The sequence below is a fragment of the Salvelinus alpinus genome, chromosome 9 (genome assembly GCF_045679555.1).
Source record: "Salvelinus alpinus chromosome 9, SLU_Salpinus.1, whole genome shotgun sequence".
NCBI lineage: Eukaryota > Metazoa > Chordata > Actinopteri > Salmoniformes > Salmonidae > Salvelinus > Salvelinus alpinus.
The window spans coordinates 21182173-21203482 of NC_092094.1; the positions used below are offsets into that span (position 1 = coordinate 21182173).

The 21310-nt window shown below is 43.4% G+C and overlaps 2 protein-coding genes across 13 annotated transcripts in view; both read right to left on the minus strand.

Moving 5' to 3' along the window:
- LOC139584487 (UPF0606 protein KIAA1549-like) overlaps positions 1-1824 on the minus strand; it is a 90599-nt gene extending 88775 nt beyond the window's left edge. The window contains exons 1-2 of one of the 4 annotated variants that reach the window (XM_071416415.1): positions 1561-1824; positions 306-587 (exon numbers count right to left, since the gene is read on the minus strand). In XM_071416415.1, coding sequence (XP_071272516.1) covers positions 306-555 — 250 coding nt within the window. In that variant the 5' untranslated portion in view covers positions 556-587; positions 1561-1824. The remainder of the gene's footprint in view (positions 1-305; positions 588-1560) is intronic. The other 3 variants (XM_071416413.1, XM_071416412.1, XM_071416414.1) reach the window with 3 other exon arrangements.
- An 821-nt stretch (positions 1825-2645) lies between these two features.
- LOC139584488 (homeodomain-interacting protein kinase 2-like) overlaps positions 2646-21310 on the minus strand; it is a 117777-nt gene continuing 99112 nt past the window's right edge. For 2 of the 9 annotated variants that reach the window (XM_071416418.1, XM_071416420.1), the window contains exons 8-15: positions 20684-20906; positions 19649-19770; positions 16128-16258; positions 14967-15158; positions 11542-11880; positions 10943-11238; positions 10489-10664; positions 2646-9659 (exon numbers count right to left, since the gene is read on the minus strand). In XM_071416418.1, the coding sequence (XP_071272519.1) occupies positions 9171-9659; positions 10489-10664; positions 10943-11238; positions 11542-11880; positions 14967-15158; positions 16128-16258; positions 19649-19770; positions 20684-20906 (1968 nt within the window). In that variant the 3' untranslated portion in view covers positions 2646-9170. The remainder of the gene's footprint in view (positions 9660-10488; positions 10665-10942; positions 11239-11541; positions 11881-14966; positions 15159-16127; positions 16259-19648; positions 19771-20683; positions 20907-21310) is intronic. The other 7 variants (XM_071416424.1, XM_071416425.1, XM_071416419.1 and 4 more) reach the window with 6 other exon arrangements.

Below are 21310 nucleotides of genomic sequence, written 5' to 3' on the forward strand. Positions count from 1 at the left end.
TACTGTGTGTGACTGTGTGGGAGCAAAGTGTTGCATCTCGCTCATGTCAATATCTCTGGTGCTGTTCGTGGCAATGTCATTTTGCTAGCTTTAAGACCACATAGGACTGGAAAGTAACATGCTATGTGTGTGATAACACACAGTAGAAGGGCTACCTATTAGTCAATACTAACTTGTCTTCGTCATATGAACTTCAAAACCCTTATTGATCCGTGGTTGTTACATAATGACTATATAGAGTTGATGTCAGCATACTGCACTGAACAAATTAGTGGATCATGTCTGTGAGAGAGGTGTCTGCTTACCTGCTGCAGGTGAACCTGCTGTGATCATTGTCACCAACAGCATCAGCCCTAGAACCGCTGCACCGAAGCCTTGAATGGGCAGAACGGTCTTGGAAATCCCCAATGAACCCATAGAGAAGCTTAAACCCTCCATTGCATGGAAGTCATGGCATTTTATCCACTTATGATGCAACCCAGTAGATACCACGAGCTGGAGAATGCAGGTATTGCTTGTGTGATCTCCCTCAATGTACCCCTTCTTCCATATCATATATCGGCTTTCGGTAAGAGGGGTTGATTAAGCTGTGTGCAAACAAAAACAATGATGTCAAAAAATATTCCATGCATTATGAGAGCATCGACAGTTGTCTGTCTGTCTATCAATATGAGCACATAAAGCAAACAATTTGGGAAAAACATGCAGTCAAAAAAAGATGAACACACACAATACAGAAAGACAACACACGTTAGGCTAAAAGCTTTCTGTTTATCTGAAAACCACTCCATTATAAGGACCCTGACATAACAGTGTGCTAGGCTGGATGCCGGCAGGCTAGTTAGGTCAACCCTGGCTGTCCTTTGTTCTCTCCTGGGTTAAGCTTTCATATGAGGACATGTGAGGCACTGGCTTTCTCCAAATCAGTAGAGCATTGAGGGAAACGTGCTACTCATGATGAAGACACCTATCTGCTCTGACATGCCAGTAGGCAAAGGTGATGCAAGCGCAAATCAGGGATTAGCTATTAGCTAAGTGTGGGGGAATTCACAGTAACATAGCAAATGTGAAAATGTGTGTGGGTGTGTCTGAGCGGCAACACTAGTAAATACGAATATTATTCTTATTTACTAGCTAGCGAGCTAGCTATTTATACACCAAAATTACATTAGCTACCTATTAGTAGCGAGCCTACTACTGTACCTAAAGGGGCTCAATGTGTAAAATTATCCTGACACTACTAGCTAGCTAGCCTGCTCTGCTGCCTGGTTGACTGACTCGTCATGAGTTGTCTCCTTGTCCTCCTTCCCGACCCGTTTTCTCCATGAATATCATAGTATCTTATAACAAAATAAAACAGGTAATACTTTGTTATTTTCATAAACAAGCTCGAGTCAACATACAACAACAAACAAACCATGGACAAGTTTTAAAACAGGTAACGTTAACTTGCTAGCTATCTTGCGCTCGGAGTTCAGAGATAACGGGAATCTTGTGCCCGTCTATCCTATGCATTTGCTGTGTCCCAATCACATACAATAGTAGAGCACATCATTTTACCAAAACGGAGCTTCACGTTCTCTGTTTCCCTTTGTCTGGACGTTTTCATATCCACAAAAACAATCAAATGAACCGGACTAGCTAAATACCACTTGAAATAGTTTGCTACCTAATATCATTGTCCTTTCCGTTTTCTTTGGGCATCTTTCGCTCTCGTACTGGCCACTCGTCCTGAGGATTGCAATAACTCCTCCCCGAGCCCTGATTAGATATTTATTTTCTAACGTCGTACGATCATTGGCTGCAGTGCAGTCCTTCAAACAGGAGGGTGTTAGGTTGTCCATCTCTGGCCGCGTCTGTGGTTTCACCGCAACACCGTTCGTGCGATGCACCCAATCCCTTGAGCTATTACATGGGCAGACAGACAGACTGAATGGTAATTGATTAACTGTATTATACAGAAAATGTTAAACTTTTATTTTCCTGAAAGCATTGTCAGGGAAGGTATACAATAAACTTTTTTCCCTACTTCAAATATGTGTTAGCAAAAGCAATAGTAAGGCCACTTAGAAACAATAAATAAACGATGTCATCAAATAGACACAAGACTGGTTAACACTTTGATTTAACTATGAAAATTAGGGTAAATAACTGATTTTAGTATCACAGCAAGAAAATATGGTTAATCATCGCCATCTAGTGGCATAAAATGGTCAGTAGAACATTTACATCTAGGATGGATTTGGAACTGTGCTTAGTCTGGCTACTGTACCTCAGTGTTACTAAAGTAATCTCCAGCTAGAGTTATGTATTTTCTAGGCTGGGGTTATAGGGTTTCTAGTGTAAAGTTGATTGCACTCACGGAACTAGTCAAAGCAAAAAATAGAGATCAACAAATTAAATACTTGAGAGAAATTGGTGATTCCTTCATTTAGAATAAATGTATTTGACTCGAGTTGCAGTGAAACATCATGCATCAACTAGCTCCTTCAGTGAGGTGTCCTTCAGGTTATATCAGGTGCATCATTATGTCTGTAAAAACCATCAAGCAATTTGCCATGTTGATAACGTGTACACACCACCACCACAAACCCTCCCCAACACAAACACAGCAGTTACAAATAATGACTATTGTATGAGACGGAGACTGGTGCCGTGACTTAACAGTTTAATGTAAATCCAAGACAAAGTGTGATTACATTTCTACACATATACAATATGCATATGTGAGCATACAAATTCTCATGAATAACTCGATTCACCTCGGAGACCGAAGAAATGATCAAAAGTAACAGTGAATAACAAGCTAGAACATAGTTCACCACAATGCCAGCCCCTTCACCCTACAGTTAGTAAAGAGGGCAATTAAAATCACTATTTTCTTCTATGACCAAGTTGTCGATTAAAATCCTCCTGTAAATGTACAATGCTATCATTTGTTTTTTTGAAGCCTATTTTAAATTCACTCCATTTTTCTACAACGAAAATGATTAAGAGAAGCACACAACATCTTAATGGTAACACAAGCGCTTAGTAGCCAAGTACTCAACTCTTTAGGAGTTCAATTAATCATTCTTCTTATTCTCATTATTATATTTCTTTAAACATTCTATAAAGCCAGTAAAATATCCATTCTCACAACATACTCAATAATATTAGTTTAAGGAATATGGTACATAGAAAGCTATATCAACAGATATTAAGGAGACAACAAACACACTTCTTAAAAATAAAAATGTAAATGAGAGACAATTAACAAAAAAGTATACTAGGAAATACTGCAGCACATAATAGCCTGAACAACAATGAGATTTCAACACCATTGAAAAACCATACAGCAATGGACACACAACAAGGACAGGGTTTGATGCTTTCTTAGGTTTTGATACTTTGTACAAAAATATCATTTTTTTACCCATTTCTTTGTGAATGCAGTTGTTCAAGTACAAAACCAAAATCAGGATCAATATTACTGCAAAATGACTACAGTACAGTATGACAGTTACAGCAGTTTACTGTTATATCTCATCCCTTGTCCCTCTGTCATCTATGGAGAAGCAAGGTTTATATTGGGATTTATCAATGGGAATTCATTAGGCAATAACCCATCCGCTCAAGGACATTAGTACAATGCTCATTTGCGGTTTGAGCTGGCAAGAAATAGCTAAACAATACATTTTCTAAACCAAATTGTTTCAAAATGTGTGCATAATCGGAAAATGAGCCTTCTAACATGTCTTTAGCAAGAGGGGAGAAAATATGACATGTTGGTTCTTAAGTACATGTTTAAAAAAACTGGCCAAATGACAACACTTGACCTATTCCATTAAAGGGGGCATCAAACGGTTAAAGGGGGTGAAAAAGGGGGTGATTCCCTTGACAAACATACAAACACAGACACATCAATACTCATACAGAAGGGCTTTAAAAATGTGTTATTACTGAGTTTACAGAGTTTCAGTGATGCATATAAAATAAATAATTGTAAAACAAGTACTTTTCCTACCTCCCTGCTTCTTTGGGAGAGTGTACTTTGCAAAGCTCTCACGAAGGGGAGGAGAGGTTGTGTGATTATTCTATTCTGGTAAGGTGTTAAAATGATTTAAGTCACTTCAGAGGGGTTTGACCTGAGAAGACTAACTGGCAATGTATTCCATGCCTTCAGAAATGTTTCACAATATTTCATACAAGGATCCAGAAAGAGTACTCGCAATCACACTCTGGGAAAAGTTTGAAGCTGAACACTTCTTGTGTAGCGCAAGTATTTCAAGAACAACAAAGTTGTAAAAATACCAGGCTTCACCAAAAGACCGCGTTACACAGCTCTCTTTAATTGAAACCACACCTTAAAGCTCTGAGGGTATAGCTTAGTTATTTGGAAGGCATTATTCTAACATTGAAATGGCTACTGTAGCAGGGGAGAGATGATGTTCAAAGTAAACAAACTTCATTAGCACAAGAATACCACATTTTGGTAATTGTAAGGATCTACGTTGATGCTCACACTCTGAATCATATTTTCCATGAAACACATAACACGTTAAACAAAGTGGTACGACGCTAAAATATTTTACACATTAAAATGTTATTTCATTCAAAATATAGCAAGTCCATTGAAACAAAATTGAGTGTAGGGTTAAAAGGGCTTCTCGTATATTGCTAAATATAGATTATACTGGAAAATGTTTTAATGGAATCAAATAAATAATATTTGAAAACCCCATATTGGAAGAAACATTTTTCATTTTTCTATGAATTTATGTTGAGTCAAGTTGTTTTAGCTGGAATCAGACTTATTGCATCTTGCATGGCAACAATTTCTTTTGTAATAATAATATATGCTATTTAGCAGACACTTGTATCCAAAGCGACTTCCAGTCATACATTTTTACGTATGCGTGGACCCGGGAATCTAACCCACAACCCTGGCGGTGCAAGCGCCAATGTAGAAATCAAATCTTTACTTAAATGAATGATCACTCAAGCAGAAATATCTAAAGCATTTCAGATGAAGCAGGTTACATATTACATTCATTGTGTGCTAGTGACCATTATTTTAAAGGTATTTTTAGTTTTCTTTATTTCACTCTATAGGTCATTCCATGGCGCACTAACGTATAACATGTTTTTGTTTTTTACAAATGAATCTGCTTACAACATTAATAAAGCTCAAATATAACTTTGACAACGTAAAAAACACTTACAAGTAAAACAATTCAGAGAGAAGTTTGAGATTCAACATTGGAACATTTAGGGGGTAACGAACATTAGGGGGTAATGGAACATTTAGGGGGTAACGAGTGACAGATCTAAAACATATTTTTTTCAAATCATAGATGTTTGAGAATGGTGGACTGCAATTGGCAGTCAAATAGCTTAAGATATTATGGCAACTTGAATCATTCATATATGAGTGTGTTGTGCCCATACTGCCGTTCTACTGTACTATCTGTACACCTCACACACTAACATCTGCTTAAAACCCATCAATAGCCCTCAAAGCACACTCAACGTGCTGTAAAGGTACTTGTTTAGACCAGAAGTTATTGCCAGACCACATGGGGATTGTTTGTGTTTGTACTGTACATCATCAACATGTTGAATTTCTTTGGTGGGAAGAAAGAAAGGTCCCAAAATGACATGTCATCAGATCAGAGAGCTATGGAGACTGTAGGGTGTGCACTATGGATGCCAGATTCTCCCTATGGTGGAATGTTTCAGTAGTCTGCCTCTTTATGGAGGGGCCAACCACTTATGTGGAAAAGCATCTCCCTTATCTGTGTTCTTAGGCCCACAGGCCTCATGGAAATCAACAAAAAAGTACCAACAAAGATACACCACAGAACAGAAAGAAAATGATGTAACCAGCAACCTATACATGCTACGCATCACATCTTTGACTGCCTGGAACCCAAGGCTTGCATGGTGGAGCCAGTTTGAGAGAGTGTGGTGGCCTATTGGTGAAGTACCAAAATGTTGTTGTTTAAGGTTTAGTTTAGTGAGCAAACCTTGATCTGACACACTCAAGTCTAAGCTACCTACCCATAAGGGCCCAAATAGATTATTGTCAACTTTATAACTTTATTATTGTCAACAGTGCCTGATCACTTTACACAGGTATACACCCCTCCTTATGAATACATAACATCACTGTACACAGGTATACACCCCTCCTTATGAATACATAACATCACTGTACACAGGTATACACCCCTCCTTATGAATACATAACATCACTGTACAGCAACTCCCAGTTACAAATCAACATAGAAATGAGCCTAATAACAAATCACTGATAAAAACATCCACGAGAATTATTGCAACAATCTGTAAAATAACACAATACAGTTTATACTGTACCTACAGCCATTTAAAAAGTTCAATAATAACGTAGAAATAAAATAATCACTTAAAATGCAAGTACTATGGCATGACATGAAGGGATAAGGGGGAAGGCTCTCACTAAAACCACAAGTATTTCTGATGTGCCTACTTCATGAGGACACTACAACAAACATAGTAATCATATATCATTGGCTACGAGAAATACAACTGATATTAAATTAAGCAGCAAACACATAGAAGCAACAGCCCAATCAGTTCTCTTACTATCATGTATCCCTTTCTGGTGGTATGCTATCTGTGAACACATGATTCCGAAGACAAAATGGATACAGTTTCAACAAATGGAGACCATTTGATAGTAAGCCCTTCCAGGTGTACGCAGTAGCATTTCTGTTCCGTTCATGTCTCTCTCTATGCGGAGAGGTGCTACACAACCCTCAGGGCAGAAATGACTAAATAACTTCCATTTATCTTTACAAAACCACTACAACAACACAACAACTTGTATCAGAGTTAGGTGTGCATTCATGCAGTGCTCCTGTAACTCCTGCCCACCGTCACTGTTACTACCAACCTGCTCCATGCCAACATTCTATTATTTTAGTCCCATTTACATGAGGAATGCCACACTACCACTCTGCCATCCTCAGTTCCTACCCAGACCAACCAAATGCTTTCTACTACTCACTCACTCACTCACTCACTCACTCACTCACTCACTCACTCACTCAGTCACTCACTCACTCACTCACTCACTCACTCACTCACTCACCCCCTTACTCACTCACTCACTCACTCACTCACTCACTCACTCACTCACTCACTCACTCACTCACTCACTCACCCCCTTACTCACTCACTCACTCACTCACTCCTGCCAGACCTGGGTTTAAATACTATTTAAAATCATTTCAAATACTTTAGCTGCAATGGATTGAGTTTGCCTGGCGCAATGCAATGGTTGAAAAACTGCAAACGCCGCCCATCTGGCACTGCAGGCATTCTAAAGCAAACGTTAGAATTATTTAAAAGATTTCAAATAGTATTTGAACCCAGGTCTTACTCCTACCCAGCAACCCCTCTCAACAGTCCTCAATACTCTGCTTCCCTACTGCAAACAACCAGGCTCTCTCTCGGTGGCCTTCTGAGGATTGCCGCCATAGCAACCACCACTTCCCATCAGGCCTTTCTACTGGTTTAGCTGTTAACCTCAGATTCCTATTTTTTCTCGAACTCTGGACTATTGATGTGTCAAATGAACTCATCACATAAATGTTTTTGACAGTCACTTTCTTGTATTTTTGCTTTTTCCATTACCCCTAATTGGATCCTTGTGCTGATACTTCTCTGTTCTATTATTCCTGGGCACCGACTCCCTTGTGTGATAATAAAAAACAAAGTAACACATCTCAAACTAAAGCCATTGTATGTATGTGCGCCACGGTGACTTACAGTTATACTGTACACAAATAAAAATGTATATCCAGCACACAATGTAAAGAGGATTGATCTAACGACTTTGGTTCAGTACCCCAGGCAAGTTAAACTCATGTACACTTTACAAAAAAGCCAAAGGTCAGTTAAATATGAACTCTAACCTCTTATGGCTGTAGTATACTGTCATAAGGATAGGAAACAGAGCTAGGGGCTAAGCCTACACCTGGAAGAGAAATCAAATCTGCCCTGACAATAAGACGTCAAAGAAAGGAACCAGTTCCAGCTAGTCTGTTGGTTCTCAAGGTTCCAGCGAAGTAAACTGTGTCGTTATATCTGTAAGGCACTACGAGGGAACAATGGTCAAACCTAAGACTACGGAGGATTCCAAGTATTATAGCACAAAGGTGCAAGAGGTGGACTACACACACATGGCTGACAGTAGCACACGCACACACAGACAATCACATTGTACATGCCTATGTTATTATAACCACTTTGTGCAATCACAATGAAAAAAGAGGAACAAATAAATTCTATTGGTATCAGAAAAAGTTATTCATAAAATAATCTGGGTGCAGACTGCTACATTCTAAAAACAGGGCCCAGCTACAACTCCTATAGCTAAAACATAAGTCTTCTCAAAAAGGTGAGAACTAAAAAACAAAGGGAAAACACCTATTTTTTTGTCTTTTGTTGATTATATTTCCAGAAGACTCCTGACTCCTGGAGAAGGAGGGGTGTGGGATGCAGAGGGATGCTTCGTTCTCTCTCCCCCACACATTGAATGATTTGGAAATGTTTAAGACAGTTCAAGGCCATCATTATTTGTTGTATTCTTTGAAGAGCAGCAGGTTTCCGTATTTCACCTTCATTCCCAAATCCTCACGGGAATTCTCATGGGAATTCTTATGATGGGAATTCCAACATCCAGAGAGGGACCCCTTGTTAAAACAGTCCCTTTCCAATTCAAGACGGGAAAACAAAAACAAACAAAAAGCTGTTTTAGGAGAACAAAAAGCCTCCACCTCTCCCAAAGGCCCGTTATGAAGACCTTGCGTTAAAATAATGAGAAATTACTCTCATTTGAAAGTAGAAATAAAACCAAGAGAGAAAACAAAGCAAAACTGGCCCTTTTGGAGAATTTTTTGGGAAAAGAAAAGTAATAATAGAAATTCCACCTCTCCTTTCTCTGTCTATTTATTTACCTTTTTCCTCTCTGTCATTATGTCTTCAAGTAAACGTGACAGTTTTATAAAGATTGCATGTCTCTCTCTCTCTATCTCTCTGTCTGTGGAGTGGGGATGGGGAGGGAGGACATGGAGTGAGCAGCAGCAGCATTGCTGGGGTCTGGATCTGGGGGTCTGGGTCTCCAGTGTGTTGGCTTGGCTCTAGAGGTAAGGGTACTGGTTCACCTTGGTGGGGCTCAGTGGGTATCCAGTGTAGACAGTGGAGGCAGGCGAGGCGCTGATGTACGTCTGGTGAGCAAACTGAGCCTGGTACTGGCTGTGGTGCAGGGTGGGTGAGGGCAGCACGTGGTGCCCCATGCTGACGGGTACCTGGTGAACAATGGCCGGTGTGTGGTATGTGGTGTGCTGGACCGTGTGGCGGGCAGAGCCCGGGGTTGCCACCAGGTGGGCCACAGTGCCCGTGGAGCCCAGGGCTGCTGGCGTGGCAGTGTAGGTGTAGAGGTGGGGCTGGCCGGGCAGGTGGGTGGCAGCCAGGTGGGTGGCAGACAGGTGGGTGTGCACGTTGGCAGTGTGAGAGGGGCTGTTGTGGTGCTGGAAGGAGTAGGGGGCCTGGGCTGCGATGGTTGGGGTGATGTAAGCCTGCTGGCGCCGGTGGCCTCCGTTCCGCTCAGTTACCATGTGATGCTGGGCCTGGATAGGAGCGAGAAGAGATACGAGGATGGAGTCAGTGCAATCCAAATGACAATCTCACTTTCCACACAGTTAATCTATGCTGCAATAGTCTATGTGCTGGGGGGCTAGGGTCAGTCTGTTATATCTGGTGAAATTCTCCTGTCTTATTTGGTGTCCTGTGTGAATTTAAGTATGCTCCCTCTAATTCTCTCTCTCTCCCTCCCATCCTGGAGGACCTGATCCCTAAGACCATGCCTCAGGACTACCTGGCCTGATTACTCCTGGCTGTCCCCAGTCCACCTAGTCATTCCGCTGCTCCAGTTTCAACTGTTCTGCCGGTGGCTATGGAACCCTGACGTGTTCAGCGGACGTGCTACCTTGTCCCGGACCTGCTGTTTTTGACTCTCTCTACCGCACTTAATGTCTCGATCTCTGAATGCTCGGCTATGGAAAGCCAACTGACATTTACTCCTGATGTACTGACCTGTTGCACCCTCAACAAACACTGCCATTATTATTTGACCTGCTGGTCATGTATGAACCTTTGAACATCTTGAAGAACAATCTGACCTTAATGGTCATTTACTCTTATAATCTCCACATGGCACAGCCAGAAGAGGACTGGCCACCCGTCAGAGCCTGGTTCCTCTCTAGGTTTCTTCCTAGGTTCCTGCCTTTCTAGTGAGTTTTTCCTAGCCACTCTGCTTCTACATCTGAATAGATTGCTGTTTGGGGTTTTAGGCTGGGTTTCTGTGTAACACTTTGTGACATCTGCTGATGTAAAAAGGGCTTTATAAATACATGTGATTGATTGATAATGATATAAATAATTTAGATGAGTCCTTACTTGGCTCTCTCTCCATACCTGGCTGAGATTGAGAGGCTGCTGCTGCTGGAAGGGGTTTGGCCCTGAGCGCTGCTGTCGGTAAGCCACGCCCCCCGACAGGTGGTTGTTGCCAGACACCATGCCCACGCCGTTGGAGGTTTTGAACTTGTATGCCGAATTCTGATGATTCATTGCATCTGCAGAGTAAAGGGAACAAGGTCAAAAGGTCAATCCAGGTCAAGAAAAGAACATATGAGTACAGTATAAACACACAAAAAAAAATGTGGAACCGAGGTAGCAACAGTAACCAATGGGGCAAAGCTTAGCGAAGGTTCATTTGTAGTACCAACAATGATAATAATGGATACATTTGTAAAAAAATTCAAACAACAATAATAGTATTTCCTATACTCGAGAAGAAAGACTATCAACCATCCCTCCCTGTCTGTGTGGATGTGTGGGTCTCTGTAGGTACCTGTGTAGATATCTGTGTAGGTACCTGTGTAGATATCTGTGTAGGTACCTGGCATCAGGCGCTCACACTCGCTTAGCACCTCGCTGGACTGGCTCTTCAGAGGGGGGATGATGATGGAGCGAAGGTTGTTTCCGTTGCTGTAGTTGTCCAGCAGGGTGGTCTTGGAGTCATGGTAGCCGTTGTTGTTGGGCTGCCTGGACTCTACTGCATAGGGACTGTTGTTACTGGATGAGTCAGAGTCGGGGGAGTCGTGTACTGTGACACAGCTGATGACGTTCTTCCTCTGCTTGAATGAGCTGCAAGGAGGAGGATCACTTTTTAGTAATGGTACATATAGTAATGGTCAGCCTACTAACCTTCTGACCAATGTTGGTGTCGATTCCATAATAAATAGTGAATTCAGATCAATCCACCAAAAAATGCCCTTATGCCAATCATGTCCACTCCTTTTACTGAATTGGCTGGAACTGAAATGAAACCCAGCTCTTTCAGTAATGAAACTAAACATGCACTAAACATGGCCTCCTGTCATGTATTTAACCCTGGCTCCCAGATCCCTGCCTGCGTTTCATGTCTGGCCCAAAATGGCTGACCTGTACCTAGTATGGTTGGTGTTGCTATTCTTGTGATCATCCTCCTCGTCCGTGTCACTGCTGATGGTGATGATGCTGACGGCAGGGCTGGGCGTATCAGGGATGATGATGGTCTGACGCTGCCCGTTGTGGTGCTGATGGTGGTCCCTGGTGGTGCTGGAGGCCTGCTCTGCCTCGCCCCGTCCCCACCCTCCACAGCCCAGGGGGGGTCCGCAGCTGGAGCCGGAGGAAGGGCCGTTGTTCTGAAGCACAGCACAACGTGGAGGGGTGTTCTCCTTCAGCCGCTTGGAGTGCTGTGGTGATTGTACCGCCTGGGAGGAGGACACCTCGTACGCAGACACGTTCCTGACGGAAGAGAGATGAGAGGGGGATGAGGTGGCACATACTACTACAACCTAATACTAGGTGGCACCTACTACTACAACCTAATACTAGGTGGCACCTACCACTACAACCTAATACTAGGTGGCACCTACCACTACAACCTAATACTAGGTGGCACCTACTACTACAACCTAATACTAGGTGGCACCTACTACTACAACCTAATACTAGGTGGCACCTACTACTACAACCTAATACTAGGTGGCACCTACTACTACAACCTAATACTAGGTGGCACCTACTACTACAACCTAATACTAGGTGGCACCTACTACTACAACCTAATACTAGGTGGCACCTACTAGTACAACCTAATACTAGGTGGCACCTACTACTACAACCTAATACTAGGTGGCACCTACTAGTACAACCTAATACTAGGTGGCACGTACTAGTACAACCTAAAACTAGGTGGCACCTACTACTACAACCTAATACTAGGTGGCACGTACTAGTACAACCTAATACTAGGTGGCACCTACTACTACAACCTAATACTAAGTGGCACCTACTAAGGTGGCACGTACTAGTACAACCTAATACTAGGTGGCACCTACTAGTACAACCTAATACTAGGTGGCACCTACTACTACAACCTAATACTAGGTGGCACCTACCACTACAACCTAATACTAGGTGGCACCTACTAGTACATACAGAGTAACAATACCGAAGACAGACACTGCCCAGGTAACAGCAGACAGAATATTAGATTATTTTTTTTTTCACTTTCAACTTGGAGCTGGCTATTGTGTTCTGATTGGTTGAAGGTTGAAAGCCTCCAGCGCCGGTTGACAAAGAATTTTCATAGTGAATCAGGAAAGACAGGGGGACTGTAGGTGATGTTCAAATCCAAAGAGATCCTAGTTGATCCTAGTCGTGTGTAGGAGATCCTAGTTGTTTAGGAGGTCCTAGTTGTTTAGGAGGTCCTAGTTGCTTAGGAGGTCCTAGTTGCTTAGGAGGTCCTAGTTGTTTAGGAGGTCTTAGTTGTGTAGGAGGTCCTAGTTGTGTAGGAGGTCCTAGTTGTTTAGGACGTCCTAGTTGTGTAGGAGGTCCTAGTTGTGTAGGAGGTCCTAGTTGTGTAGGAGGTCCTAGTTGTGTAGGAGGTCCTAGTTGTGTAGGAGGTCCTAGTTGCTTAGGAGGTCCTAGTTGTGTGTGAGATCCTAGTTGTTTAAGAGGTCCTAGTTGTGTGCGAGATCCTAGTTGTTTAGGAGGTCCTGGTTGTTTAGGAGGTCCTAGTTGTGTGCGAGATCCTAGTTGTTTAGGTCCTGGTTGTTTAGGAGGTCCTAGTTGTGTAGGAGGTTCTGGTTGCTTAGGAGGTCCTAGTTGCTTAGGAGGTCCTAGTTGTGTGCGAGATCCTAGTTGTTTAGGTGGTCCTGGTTGTGTAGGAGGTCTTAGCTGTTTAGGAGGTCCTGGTTGTTTAGGAGGTCCTGGTTGTTTAGGAGGTCCTAGTTGTTTAGGAGGTCGTAGTTGTGTAGGAGGTCCTAGTTGTGTAGGAGGTCCTAGTTGTGTAGGAGGTCCTAGTTGTTTAAGAGGTCCTGGTTGTTTAGGAGGTCCTAGTTGTGTAGGAGGTCCTGGTTGCTTAGGAGGTCCTAGTTGTTAAGGAGGTCCTAGTTGTTTAGGAGGTCCTAGTTGTGTAGGAGGTCCTAGTTGTTTAGGAGGTCCTAGTTGTGTAGGAGATCCTAGTTGTTTAGGAGGTCCTAGTTGTTTAGGAGGTCCTAGTTGTTTAGGAGGTCCTAGTTGCTTAGGAGGTCCTAGTTGTGTAGGAGGTCCTAGTTGTGTAGGATGTCCTAGTTGTTTAGGAAGGTCCTAGTTGTGTAGGAGGTCCTAGTTGTGTAGGAGGTCCTAGTTGTGTAGGAGGTCCTAGTTGTGTAGGAGGTCCTAGTTGTTTAGGAGGTCCTAGTTGCTTAGGAGGTCCTAGTTGTGTGTGAGATCCTAGTTGTTTAAGAGGTCCTAGTTGTGTGCGAGATCCTAGTTGTTTAGGAGGTCCTGGTTGTTTAGGAGGTCCTAGTTGTGTGCGAGATCCTAGTTGTTTAGGAGGTCCTGGTTGTTTAGGAGGTCCTAGTTGCTTAGGAGGTTCTGGTTGCTTAGGAGGTCCTAGTTGCTTAGGAGGTCCTAGTCGTTTAGGAGGTCCTAGTTGTTTAAGAGATCCTAGTTGTGTGCGAGATCCTAGTTGTTTAGGTGGTCCTGGTTGTGTAGGAGGTCTTAGCTGTTTAGGAGGTCCTGGTTGTTTAGGAGGTCCTGGTTGTTTAGGAGGTCCTGGTTGTTTAGGAGGTCCTAGTTGTTTAAGAGGTCCTGGTTGTGTAGGAGGTCCTAGTTGTGTAGGAGGTCCTGGTTGCTTAGGAGGTCCTAGTTGTTTAGGAGATCCTAGTTGTTTAGGAGGTCCTAGTTGTGTAGGAGGTCCTAGTTGTTTAGGAGGTCCTAGTTGTGTAGGAGGTCCTAGTTGTTTAGGATGTCCTAGTTGTGTAGGAGGTCCTAGTTGTGTAGGAGGTCCTAGTTGTTTAGGAGGTCGTAGTTGTGTATGAGGTCGTAGTTGTGTAGGAGGTCCTAGTTGTTTAGGAGGTCCTGGTTGTTTAGGAGGTCCTGGTTGTTTAGGAGGTCCTAGTTGTTTAAGAGGTCCTGGTTGTTTAGGAGGTCCTAGTTGTGTAGGAGGTCCTGGTTGCTTAGGAGGTCCTAGTTGTTTAGGAGGTCCTAGTTGTTTAGGAGGTCCTAGTTGTGTAGGAGGTCATAGTTGTTTAGGAGGTCCTAGTTGTGTAGGAGGTCCTAGTTGTTTAGGAGGTCCTAGTTGTGTAGGATGTCCTAGTTGTTTAGGAGGTCCTAGTTGTGTAGGAGGTCCTGGTTGTTTAGGAGGTCCTGGTTGTTTAGGAGGTCCTAGTTGTGTAGGAGGTTCTGGTTGCTTAGGAGGTCCTAGTTGCTTAGGAGGTCCTAGTTGTTTAGGAGGTCTTAGTTGTTTAAGAGGTCCTAGTTGTGTGCGAGATCCTAGTTGTGTAGGAGGTCCTAGTTGTGTAGGAGGTCCTAGTTGTGTAGGAGGTCCTAGTTGTGCTTACCTGGCAGTCATCTGATGCTGCTTGTTCTTTTTGGAAGAGGAGTTGTTGTTATTGGTTGACGGTTGCCTCATCACATGGGCCACGCCCACATTGAGAGGCTGGTTGTGGTTGGATGGGAGGGTGACGTGGCCAGCCAGCAGCGCCGGCTGTTGCATGATGGGATTGTAATGGCCGCCGTGTGGGTGAGAATTCCTGGAACACAACAGAATGTCCCATCACTACACTGAACCTGTATTTTATACTATTATATCTGGAGAAACACCGTCATTGTGACCTTGCCCCATTTTCATGTCTAACTACATATCTATAACTGCACATGACCACATACTGCTTCACATATGGGACTAGAGTTGGGTGGGTGGCAGCAGTCACCGTGTGAGACAGAGGGGAGAAAAGAGAGCGAGAGGAATAAAGAGAGCGGGAGCGAGGGCAGCTGACACTAGCAGCTGTAGAGGGATAGTTCTGCAGAGGAAGTGCAACACTTTCCCAATCATCTTTGTGGGGATGAGAGAGAGAGAAAGAGAGAAAGAGAAAGAGAGAGAACCACCCTGTCCTTAGACGGACACTGCTAAATTAACCTGCATGCAGACACACACACTCATATACCTGCATCCAGCTTACCTTCCTACAGGCCCCATCCATCTAACATATCATCATTGTGACACGCCGTGCCTGGGATGATGTCCTTACATACATCTCATCCCTCTAAAGTAAATGTGCTCTTATAAAAACCCCACTGTTCACTTCTAGACTGTGATTCATGGCAGCACTCTGAGTGCCTGTCACAAGGCAATGCTCTTCTGTCAATCAGGACACTGCTGTGCTGATCCTTTCTGAACGTTGTATACATCCAAACCTCCCCATGTTAACCAGGCCTTTATACACAATTGGACAATGAAACTAGCCTGGAATGTTAAGTGATACATTCTGTTAATCATGGTGAAACAGAGCATATCAAATTGGTTTGCAGGATACAATGAAACTGATGCACCTTTGTCATTTGGCTTCACATATAGATAGATATTCCAGGCTATACTGTACAAAGTTGGTACGTTTGACCAAGTCTAATATTTAATGTCTTCTCTGATCCTATAGGATTTTATTTGTTTTGGTAGTGCTTATAAGACTCTGGTTACATAAGGAGGAGAGCATGTTCCTTACCTCCAGTTAGCCAGGGGCTGGGAGGCCGTCATGGAGTCAGGGATGACGGTGGCGTGCTGGACTGAGGTGTGGGTGAGCTGCTGCCAGGCGGGGGGGAGAAGGATCTGCTGGGTGCCATTGGGCCAGGCCTGCTGAGGGGAGAGAAAAAGAGCAAACGGGGAGAAGAGATCAGTCACAGAATTAAATACAACACTATTTATATTATATTGTATTTCTATTGTATCTCTATGGGATCATCTGTCACCTAACAACCTTGCATGTCAATTATGCAAGGTACACTTTAATGTAGACAAAGAATGCTACCTAAATAAAAGAGGTGTTGTTTTTGTATCTCTCATTGTTTTAATTCCAGAGATAAAGGCATGGGGGAACAAGGGGAAATAATTGAAAGTGTAACAAAAGTTAAGAAATCCTTGTAAAAACAGTAAGCAGCCAATGGATTGCAGGTACAAGCAGAACAACTGGCCAGTGTTACAATAGGCTAGTTAAACAAAGCCAGATGAACTATCTGGCCTTGTCAGCAGTACACATCAACAGAGCGCAGATAACTCAGCAAACCAATATTGCTTCTGTGAACTCTGTGAGTTCTGCAAATGTTCTCATAATACAAAAACTGTCCAGTCATGAATGTATGTATAGAACATTCGCCTGATGATGCCAGAATATTCCTAGAACACATTTAATCTGTTCTTTAAATGTTCCCAGAATATTTCATTAGGTTGTGGGAACAGTCTGGTGGGAACATTGTGGGGGAATCACAAAAGATATGTGCGGATGATTCTACAATGTTTCTTTTAGCGTGCAAAAAACATTATTACAAGAATGTTCCCAGAACACATTTCGTCTTTTTTTTTAAGGTTCCCAGAATGTTTCTTTAGGTTGTGGGAACATTGTGGAATTTTCTTGGACTGTTTTTGGGATGTTATCATCCTAATGTTAGATAAAACTCTAACTAGAACTTAATGGGAATCTTAGTTAATGTTCTGGGAATGTTCCCAGTTTGCTGGGAAGACTTTGGATGTGTAGTAAAGATATGTTGCCTCTCCCCTCCTGGTCCCTGTGCTGATGTGTTTGGCATTATCCAAATCAGCTCTGATTTTAATTAAATTCACATCGAGGCCCATTCAGGGCTGCTGTGAAAGGAGCTGCTTTGTATTGCTGGTGCAGAATGCAGGGAGTTGGCAGGCATAATATGCCCCGAGTCAGAGATGGGTCTGTTTGTCTGTGTGTGTGTGTGTGTGTGTGTGTGTGTGTGTGTGTGTGTGTGTGTGTGTGTGTGTGTGTGTGTGTGTGTGTGTGTGTGTGTGTGTGTGTGTGTGTGTGTGTGTGTGTGTGTGTGTGTGTGTGTGTGTGTGTGTTTGCAGCCCTAATAGTTTAATGCAGCTCTATTGATTAGCACTTTAATGTGGGGTATAATGAATTTTTCCTTTAAATAGTGTTTGCATATTCTATTTACTTCGGCAGCGTCAGTATATTGCAGCACATAGCACAGCACACACAGAAGACAAAGCACTCCATCTTAGGCCTACATCTGCGCTGGGCTCATACAGAGTACAAAGCCTACATATCACGATGTTTTACAATGTACCTGTTATACTCTACTGATATAAAACGCTTGTAGGGTTTAACAGTGTATGACCGCTAGCTTGTGGGAGTGGAATTGTTTTGTATGAGGTACGTTGGGAGAGAGAATTAACTTCAAATAAAAACAGTCAATGGATGAAGAGGGAGGGAGGCATCTTTAGGTCAACAAAACAAGACCGGATGTGGATTGATAAAGGACACAGCCACAGCCAATAGAAAGGCATGAAAACTGTCCAATAGAAGACAACCTAAGCCACTTACAGACTCCCTTTACATCTCCCATGGTTATATTCACATCTCAGGTCTTTTTATCAACACGCCAAAACCATTAAGAGCCACCAATACTTCCATCTCCTCCTCTCCTCCATCTATCTCTCCAAACCTCCTGCTCCATCCATTCCTGGCACTCTGCATTCCTCTGTCGCCGGACGTCTGTGTTGCGTAATCGGCCTGTCTGCTCTGAAATGGTAAACAGGTTAGCAGCCCTTTTTCTTTTCTTCTCAGGACCCATTGCCCCAGCAATCAGAGGCGCTATCTTGCTCCCCACAGCCAACCTCTTCTCCCCGGGTGAAAACCCTTTGTCACCTCGGAGCTCTGAAAGCCCTGGCTCTCACTCCCCAATTGTTTCCAAATTTTCTGCATTCCTGCTCCAGATAAAGGTCTTGCCTTGCTGCCTGGCTGGCGGGACTGGCTGACTGGGGCCCTCCTCTACACCCAGCACCACCCAGCCCCACCTCTGCTCTACAGACAACTGGGTCGAGTGTGGGCTGCAGCTGCAGAGAGGCCTGGAGGCTAAAGCCCCAAACACCCATTAGAGATCTCCCAAAGCAGAGGGAATGAAGGATTCAGGTCCTCTACATCCATTTATTCGGTGTACTGCTGCTCTGGATAAACCACATGCTCGACTACATCATCCCTGTGTTTAATGTGTGTGCAGCGTGACAGAGGATTTTTTTGAATGAATCAAATCTGCCAGGATACAGTATGTCAGTAGAACATGACACAGTAATAGGATGATACTTGCACAATATACTCTTTGGTTCATGAACTGTAACATTTTCATTATATTGGCTTGTTCCACCATCATACCTTTACTTGGGGCTTTGCACTATATCATAATTAATATACTGTGAACTATTTTGTGAATGCTTCTGTTGAGATAGTTTTTCCTGAAGTACTGCATTTATGCTATACAGTGAATGCTATAGTGCACAGGGTAACCTTGTAGCCGAGCAAACCCCTCAAACCCCTCCAAGCCTTTCCAAATCTGTCCCTCTCCTCTGAGGCCTATAATTTCAGAGCGCCTGACTTGGAAGCAGCCCTGAAGCTAATCACCATTCGGTATCTGACAGATTAGTCTTCCACACAGTTCAGAGAGCCTCGCTAGCTGCCTACTGCATGATTAACTATAGATAAGGGAAGCCTTCTGACACCTGGGACTTTACAGGGATATTAAAGCTCTTATGGACATTTCTAGAAACCAGAGGGAGAGGTGTCCTACTACTCTACAACTCTACTTTTATGCTCAACTATACTGGAAGAATAATGCATGGCTATGTTATTTCAAGGAGGGAGGAGGACACTGGTACCAGGGTTTAACTCACTCAGTCAAAACAAGTGCCTGCAGGGGCAGAAGGATCACAAGAACACCCTGATTGAATCCCTGCCTTGATCAAAGGCTAGCCTGTTATAGAAAAGGATACAGAGGTCCGACCTTTTCCAAAGTAGCTTCCATGACCAAATCATACAAAATACCCTGTTAGTCAAAGCCATGTGTGTTTAGGTATGAATGTCTCCCAGTAAATAGAATAGGTTCTCTGTATTGTGATCCAGCAAAACAAAGATGAGATATCATTATGAGTTCAGGAGATGCAAATAAGGGACTATATGTGGGCCCCCTAATCTCCATGACGACAGACTGAGTCACTACTTCCTACCTGTGTCAACAGGCCTGGCTGGATCTGCAGGGGCTGGGTGCCGGGGGCCTGCGTCACTATGGGAACGGCGTTATCCATCCGCACAGAGTAGCCCGTGTGTTTGGACGGGGAGGCCTGCATACCTGAGAACACACACAACACAGAGGAGGTCAACAACAACAACACAGAGGAGGTCAACAACAACAACACTATGCGCCAGACAAAAAAGACATGCACCTTGGGAGAAACAATGACGTCAAAATTGTTAAAGAAAAAAACAACATTTTAAACTAGTTGTTTGATATCTCAAACACAGTTTAACAGTTTATAATGAAACTGCACTGAATTACTGATTCAACTTGAAAACAAAAAGGTAGTCATGGCAATATAAATGAAATCCCAATAAACCCTTGGCTGAGTGAAGCAAACTGTCTAATAATGGAAATTCTTATATGCTGTTCCACATAAATCAAACAAAAATTATGTTTTTTTCAGTCTTAACCGCATAAACAGATATCAGACAAAAGCGGTGCTGTAAAAAGCATCAATCTGAGATATCAAAATCCTTTCATATGACTAATTAGCTCATAAACATATCGTAGCATCTCGTTTCGAACATGAAGACTGTCGTTGCCTTGGGGGGTCAGTGGAAGGCTTACAGAGTCATTGTAGTGCAGTTCGAGCTCACAGCTTCATAAGCCCTTCTATCATCAGGAGAAAACTGAACTCGCTGGTGCCAGACAGTGCTGATCTACTCTACTGAAACTGACTGAGCCTTAGACCTGACTATAGAAAGGCCTATAGGTGCTCTTTTTAATTAATTAATTTAGCATTTATGTATACAGGTGATCCCGTTGCAATCTGTTATCTTTCTGATATTTTATCAAAGTAAACCTGTTCCAAGATGGCATTAAATAATCACTCATTACAGATGCCTTACCACTGATACAGGATCAGATATTTGTTCACCCCCAATAGTTAAGGGATAGAGTAATCTGATCCTAGATCGGTGGGCTTGTTACACAGCATACACTGTGTTAGTCTAAAGCCTCTTACCTTGGAAGCCAGGTGGGCAGACGATGAGGGCCTGCTGGAAGGGGTCAGGCCGTGCAGCACAGAGCTGAGGGGCCACAGGATGCAGGGGCATGCTCCTCTGTGCCACGGCAGCCATGGAGGCCGCTGAGGGCTGGTAGAGTGCAGATCTGTAGTTTAATATGGAGACATCGGGGTTGCCAAGGGAAAGGGTGGTACTGGTGGTGGAGGGAGCCAGGTTGGTGGCCTAAAGGAATGACGGGATCAAAACGCAAAGCCATAAGGAGATGTTCAATGGTGGTGGTAAGGTCATGAGGGTTGTTGGGGGACGGGATAGAATCATTCATCAGTAAATAACATTGTCAGTCGTTGTTTGTTTTTTTTAACCCCTTTATTACCCAACTTCATGGTATCCAATTGGTAGTTACAGTCTTGTCTCATCGCTGCAACTCCCGTACGGACTCGGGAGAGGCGAAGGTCGAGAGCCGTGCGTCCTCCGAAACATAACCCTGCCAAGCCACACTGCTTCTTGACACAATGCCCACTTAACCCGGAAGCCAGCCGCACCAATGTGTCGGAGGAAACACCGTACACCTGGCGACTGTGTCAGCTTGCACTGTGCCCGGCCCCCCACAGGAGTCGTTAGTGCAC